This window comes from Coptis chinensis, chromosome 3 (genome assembly GCF_015680905.1).
Source record: "Coptis chinensis isolate HL-2020 chromosome 3, ASM1568090v1, whole genome shotgun sequence".
NCBI classification, from domain to species: Eukaryota; Viridiplantae; Streptophyta; class Magnoliopsida; order Ranunculales; family Ranunculaceae; genus Coptis; species Coptis chinensis.
Genome location: NC_141458.1, coordinates 72,280,126 through 72,287,605, shown reverse-complemented (window position 1 = coordinate 72,287,605; position 7,480 = coordinate 72,280,126). Strand labels below are relative to the sequence as shown.

General features: G+C 38.1%; 1 protein-coding gene and 1 long non-coding RNA gene across 2 annotated transcripts; one reads left to right on the top strand and one right to left on the bottom strand.

Annotated features, from left to right (window-relative positions):
- Positions 1 to 301: 301 nt before the first annotated feature.
- Positions 302 to 3,094, bottom strand: LOC147510698 (uncharacterized). Its single transcript, XR_015218997.1, has 3 exons — positions 3,018 to 3,094; positions 2,677 to 2,757; positions 302 to 614 (listed from the first exon to the last, which is right to left on the bottom strand). It is a non-coding gene; the product is annotated as an uncharacterized LOC147510698 (long non-coding RNA).
- A 474-nt stretch (positions 3,095 to 3,568) lies between these two features.
- On the top strand, positions 3,569 to 7,147 carry LOC147510697 (PII, uridylyltransferase (DUF2921)). Its single transcript, XM_086602573.1, has one exon. It carries the CDS (start codon positions 3,792 to 3,794, stop codon positions 6,969 to 6,971), a length of 3,180 nt encoding a protein of 1,059 aa, XP_086458699.1. The 5' UTR covers positions 3,569 to 3,791; the 3' UTR covers positions 6,972 to 7,147.
- The last annotated feature ends 333 nt before the right edge of the window (positions 7,148 to 7,480 follow it).

Here is a 7,480-nt window from a genome sequence, read left to right as displayed (position 1 = left end):
GCAAGTTGTCGTTTTGTCAACTTTGTTGTGTCAATGTCCATGTTATCTCCACTATTTTCACCACCATCTCCACCATTATCTTGACCACCCCCACTATTTTCACCAACATCTCCACTATTAAACAAGATTTTAATTTAATAAATAAATAAATAAATAACACGACTATAAAATAAATTAAGCATAGATGTAAAAACAAAATACCTTTCCAGCCCAAATCTTGCGAGCAATATGGTCCTCATAATCGACCAAAACCTTGCTATCTATAGGACCTCCGAAATATATTACCAATTTAGACTCTCCATCGCTCTCGTTCTCATCAACTTGATGCAAATTTTCTTCTTGCCCATTAGAAACATCTATCTCCTCATCATGTTCTTCTTCCAACTCAACATTATCTACTTACTGCAAATTTTCTTCTTGCCCATTAGAAATCTCTATCTCCTTATCATGTTCTTCTTCCAACTCAACATTCTCGTCTTCTTCAATATGGTCTTCTACAAATATTGCTTTTTTGGTTTTTCGTATTCGATGAGATGCCGTTTGGGGCACCCTAACTGAAGGCTGGCGACTAGAGACAACTTTCCCTTTCTTTTTTCGGGGCGGCATGACTATCCCTTTAATATGTCAATAGCTAACAATAGTCAAATTTCAATTACAACCCAAACTTTATGATGCAAGACAGAAAATGCAAGCTTTTGAAGTGAACGAATTTAGTAAGTGAAACCCCAAGCACAACATGCAAGGAAATGAGATAAAAGTCATAAGACTAGACATACACAAAAATGTGTATGTGACTATGTACTATCCTAGTATGTGATACCGTCTTTTGCATATTCATTTTCCTCTTTATTTTGTGCATTTTCAGAAATAAAATCCACAATTTAATAATTGGGAACAAAGCTTCTTACATTAATTAAAATGAACAAATCAAATCAAGTTTCCTAGTTGATCTGATGTTAGAGCTACAGTAACTTACAGTCAATGTTTCGTTATGACACCCTGAAGAATTGTAAAACTACTATGCGTGTTTGCAGTTGACGTGTTGATCTACGCCATCCCGGATAGTAGTCCTGAAATCAGTGAACCCAAATAAAAAACAGGGCGTGATTCAGTGGTTTATTTCTTTCTCAATAAGCATCAGTGCCCATGTACTCAAGGGTCTCATGCAATATCAGCCTAAGTGCCTAATGCATATAGCTAGGGTAATTTAGTTAAGAGCAATAGCAATCTACCAATCTTGTATCCTCTGTACGGTAGACAGGTATATCAACTTATCAAGTGTGAACAAACTATATGGTAATACTGACCCCTAACCTTTCAAGAAGACAGCAACAACCATTATTAAACAAAATATAGCTGACAGCCAGTTTTTATTGGAGACGGAAGTATGGATTGCGGAGAACTTCTTATAATCTGATTTTGTCCATTTTCCATGGTTAGGAAGGAAAAAGAGGGGGAAAAAAAGGGGACCATCTAAAGATACCCTATAGAAACTAGGAATTTTCAAACATTATGAGGAAAACGATAGTGTGTAGAAAAAGTGATGTTTTTTTTTTTTTATATACAGAACACAGTTGACATTCAAGATGCCAAATTGAATCCAATTCCAGTTCCTGTGGGCAAACATGAAGTTATAGGCCTATAACTTCTAATGGCTTCCTAAACTTGGTTTTCATCAATAATAGCATCATAGTTCATAGTTCAAACAGAATGTTACATCTTATGGTGATTTTGTTTCCTCATTCAAAGTATACTTCAAAGACAAATGATAGGACACACTGAATATTGTAAGTGTATCAGAGTTCAAAATTTAAGGATTAATGTTTCCTTATACCTTTTAGTTTTCCTTATACCTTTTATGACCAACAATTTGAAAAATAAGAGTTGTTCCTTGTTTCTACAACTTAAAACCTAACATTTACAAGATCGATCTTGTGAAATGAGTGTCATCCAACTGGCACAAAACTATAAGCACAAGACACCCCTAAAAATGACACAAACATAAGGCTCCTCCATCCAACCTTAGGCCCTACCACAACTCACTGTCACCTGAAAAAGATGAAATAAACTTCGCTTCTACCATTTCTCTGAGGGCGGCGTACCACCATAGGAAACTGTCTGATATGCCAATCACCAACCTATAGGTTATGACCCAAACAGAAACATCTTAGCTTTTACAAATGCGCTCCATGAAAATTATGCATATGGAGACTCACAACGATTGAAATCGAAGGCACAAAAATCACCTGGTGCTATGGGTAAAACAATTCTAGCAACAAGGTGTCGCCAGCGCCGGTTATATAAATGTGAAACATAGTCATTCAAAGTATACTTCAAAGACAAATGATAGGACACACTGAATACTATAAGTGTATCAGAGTTCAAAATTTAAGGTATAAGGTATACTTGGAACAAAGTCAACTTATATAGACCAAATCTACATTTCTAGTTCTAAAATGCTTGCATTATTCTTGTCCTACTTGGACAACTAAAACGTTTTCTTCACAAATTCGTAAACACAAACAATAACTCGAGTAAAAAACTAACTACATAGCTATGAATCAAGTATGAAGATTATACCCATTACCCAAATCTTAAAAACAAAGAATCAAACCATAAGACAGCACAGTTAAACAAAAGTTAAGTTAAAATAGGTAATAAAAAAGTTCTTATTACCTTAAACACTTGGTTTCCTCAAATTATCAAGAGTCTCTTGGTGGTAATGGTCATTCAATGAAGAAAAATCAAATCTTGTAGCTGCAAATAAAACATCACCACATATCAGCTAAACACGTTAAAAATTTATACATTACAACATTGAAATAAACATAACATTGCCAGATAACCGAGCCTTTAAACATGATTCAAGGACTTCCACAAATTGCGATTTGGGCCCAAATGTTCCAACGATTTTAGTCAAATATGGTAAAAAACTTAACACGTTTTAAAACTCATTTTTCATTATAACATCTTAAAAATAGGAAGAAGAATTTTTTTTTAAAAAAAAGGTGACTCACAATGTTGTATTTTAGAGGAGGAAGAAAGAGAACAGCCGAAGGAGAAAGTGAAAAGTGAAAAGAGAAAACAAAGTTTTTGGTTTTTGAGGCCCAGGGAGGGTGTGCCCAACGATAATTTTAAATTTGGAGTCTGTTTTGAGAAAAAATGGGGTCTGCCTTGAGAGATATGGGGTCTGTATATAGTCCTTCCCTTTTATTTTGCTAATATTTATAACCACATAAAATTAATTTTAATATTTGGCTAAGCAAATCAGTGATAATTCATGTCATATTTAATATTTATTTTATTTTTTATTTGTTGAATCTCTTTTTTATTTATGTGCGCATCAGTGTATTAAAGCGCACGCCTAATGCACAAAGAGGGTGCTGCGCCTTAATGCCTTGACTACACTGATCCGAACCAGCCCGAAGTCTAAAATGCTAACCACCGACGCCTAAGTGGCCGAACAAATTAAGCTAGTTGGTGAGCGCCAACAAGGTGGGCACACGAACCCGTGTGCGCTCTCGTCTCGCTAAGCTACAAGTCAAAAGTTTGTTAGACTAACTACACCAGTTCAAGTGCCACCCACCATTTTCCTTCCACTCGAAAAAAAAATATATATAAAAAAGTCATTGCCAACTTTTTAAGTCTTCAACTTCACTGCATCTCAAGATCTAACTCACCACTTATGCATTACCCACTTTCCAGGTAACTAGTCTACACTCATTTTTATACTGCTACTCATTTTATTTACTGTCTTAAAAGGTATGTTGTAAACATTACATTACTTAGATATGGGGATGCTCTTGTTGTTGTTGTTGTTGTTGTTGTTGAGTTTTACTAGTTCATACTCAACTGTATACACCAACTATGGTGAGTCCAAAGATGATACTTCTATAACATTTTCATATGACCGGATTGAGGAAGTGAAAAAAGAATGTGGGTCTGTTTTATCTTCAGCTACTGAGTTGAAACATGATGTTAATTTAGCTTATAGGATTAAAAATGAGTTATCTTTTGTGAATGGGGATTGGTTGCAAGATGATGGAGTAGCACCATTGGTACCTTTTGATGATAAGGATATTCCGAAGAATGATTCGGATTTGCAACCACCTTTGAAGTTGGTTTCGTTCTGGCTGTTGGATGTTGATAAGGAGCATAGGTCTAAGAAGACGTATTCTGTCGGGGGGATGTTGTTTTTGGGGATTACTAGAAATAGTTCATTTGCGTACAAGCCGTATGAGCGATCCCCTCAGTTTCAGATGTGGCCTGGAAATACACAGCTTATGATTCTGTTCCAAGGGGTTTATTTTGAGTCTGAGAAAAATGGAGGAGAACGCGGGCTGTGTTTGTTGGGGAGTTCTATGTTACCTTCTCGCCAGCCAGATTCTTCGGATCCGTGGGAATGGATGAATGGATCGGGTTTTAACTATTATCAGCCACCTCTACTGCAAGATGATCAACTTTCTCTTGTTCTTCGGTATCCAAGGACTTTAACTTTGACTAGCAGGGCAGTTAGTGGTGAATTGAAAAGCCTTAACCAGGAATCAAACCTCAGGTACTTCGATAAGGTGCATGTTACGTCTCAGTTGGGCGCTTATGTGAACTACGAATTTGGGTCTGAAGAGCTTGTATCTAAAGCATGTGAGCCATACCCATATCGAGATGAGGTAATCGATGCTGGAATTGATATTTATACAGGATCTGATTATTGTGGAATTCTTGAGAGGTTTACGAGTGGAGAAGGTTTAAAAGTCGTTGCCAACTGGAAATGCAATGCCACAGATGAATACTGCAGCAAGCTGGGTCCATTCGTGTCTGGAAAGGAAATTAAGGCGACGGACGGAGGGTTTGACAATGTTAAGCTGATTATGCAGGATGTTAGGTGTGAGCCAAAAACTGGAATAAGAAATTCTAGTTATGCGAGGGTGTCATCTGTGATTAGAGCAGTTACTCCATTTGAGAATCAGTTTACCGCCATAGAAAGGACAGGCCTTAGCGATATGACTCTTCCTGCTGAAGGAATATGGAATTCTTCCAATGGGCAGCTGTGCATGGTTGGTTGTCTTGGGACTGTCAGTACAGAAGCAAAAAGCTGTGATTCTCGGGTTTGCTTATATGTTCCCATCTCATTTTCTATCAGGCAGAGAAGCATTGTAGTTGGGAGCATATCAAGCATCAATAACAAGAATGCTCCATACTTTCCTTTATCATTTGAAAAGGTGGTGCAGCCTTCAGAGCTGTGGGATCGGTTCAGCACCTCCCATATGACTTACAAGTACTCAAAACTTGAAGCAGCTGGTGCTTTTCTAGAGAGAAGTGAACCTTTTGATTTAGGAGCTGTAATCAAGAAATCAATTCTGAGCTATCCAACATTGGAAGATGAAGCAGGATTCCTAGTCAGTCTTTCTCTTTTGTCGGAAGATCTCACACTTCATGTTTCTGCAATTCCAGACCCAGTTCCCAAGTTTCGACCGACAAGGACATCCTTCCAAATGGAAATACTATCACTTGGTCCTTTGTTTGGACGTTACTGGTCCTCTGAAAATGGCTCAACTGTGGAGAGCGATATTCCATTCCATGCTAAAGCTGAATCCACCGAAAAACAGCTCCTTCTGAATGTTTCTGCTCAACTAACTCTCACAGGAGAACCTTACAGCAACACCTCCATGCTTTTCCTGGAAGGTCTTTATGACTCGCATGTTGGCAAGATGTATCTAATCGGTTGCAGGGATGTCCGTGCATCATGGAAGATATTGTTTGAGAGCATGGACCTTGAGAATGGGTTGGATTGCTTGATTGAAGTCAAATTAGAGTACCCACCCACTACAGCCCGGTGGCTAATGAATCCAACAGCAATGATCTCCATATCCAGCCAAAGGAATGAAGATGACCCCTTGCATTTTAGCCCAATCAACCTCCAAACTCTTCCAATCCTGTATCGAAAACAACGGGAGGACATACTCTCTCGCAAAGGTATTGAGGGCCTCCTTCGGATTTTGACACTCTCCCTGGCAATTACTTGCATACTCAGTCAATTATTTTACATTAGAGACAAAGTAGACGCTGTTCCCTATATATCATTAGTCATGTTAGGTGTACAAGCTCTTGGATATAGCTTTCCACTCATAACAGGTGCCGAGGCCCTATTCAAACAAATATCATCTGAATCTTATGAAACCCCATCTTATGATCTTGAGAAGAGTCAGTGGTTCCATGTAATTGATTATACTGTTAAGATTCTCATCTTGGTTGCATTTCTGCTCACACTGAGGCTTTGCCAGAAGGTTTGGAAATCACGAATCAGATTACTGACTCGTACTCCTCTAGAACCAGGTCGTGTTCCTAGTGATAGACATGTTCTCTTTGCTAGCCTGACCATACACACACTTGGCTTTATATTGGTTCTTATTGTTCATACTGTGAGTGTTAGCCAGAGGCCTGTCCGGCCACAAAAGTATATAGATCCAAGGGGAAATTCTTATACACTCCAAGAGTGGGAAGTTGAGCTAGAAGAATATGTGGGTCTTGTTCAAGATTTCTTCTTGCTTCCGCAAATTGTCGGAAACTTCTTGTGGCAAATCCATTGTAGACCCCTCAGAAAATTCTACTATATTGGGATAACAGCAGTGAGGCTTCTTCCTCATATTTATGACTATTTGAGGGCTCCTGTTTTCAATCCGTACTTCTCCGAGGAGTATGAGTTCGTGAACCCAAGTCTGGACTTCTACTCCAAGTTTGGGGATGTGGTAATACCTGTAACAGCTGTGGTGCTTGCTATTGTAGTCTTTGTACAGCAGAGATGGAGTTACGAGAAGCTAAGCCAAACACTTCGCACAGGACAGCGTAGACTTCTGCCATTGGGATCCAAAGTTTATGAGAGATTGCCTTCTCTGTCATTCGAAGCTGAGCTTGTCCCCGGTGTAAATGAGACGGTGGCAGATGAGAGAAAGCAAGCAGAGAGTGAGGAATGATTGATGGTCACTTATGGTTCTACACTTCAGAGGCATTGACTGTAAGATTAGCAATCAAATTCATGTATTTGGTTTATTTTTGTCTAAACTGTGATGTGAGTCATAGTATATCTTTAACGGTGTAATCTTTTTTTATGAACAAGAGTCATGGATATTACATACTTCTTTTTTACATACGAACTAATTGTGTACAAAAACATGTTTTTAATATTCATGTTGAATATGTGTTTAGGAGGATAGGGTTTGCCATTCAGAAAGGACTAGCAGTATAGTTCGTAGCTTGCTTGTCCTTTACTACATTTGAGGTTGAGCTACATGTGTTGCTTTGTTTTACTAATACAAACTTGAAACTTGTTAGTACAAAGTTTAAACTGATAGCTAGATTGTCAAGATATGCTTTGAGTAAAAAATTCTTATGGAGTGGGTTTTTGTCATCAAATAATGTGAAGATGGATATCTTAAATGTTGGAGTTGACCTTTATCTGTTTGTTTTAGGTTGAATATCAGCT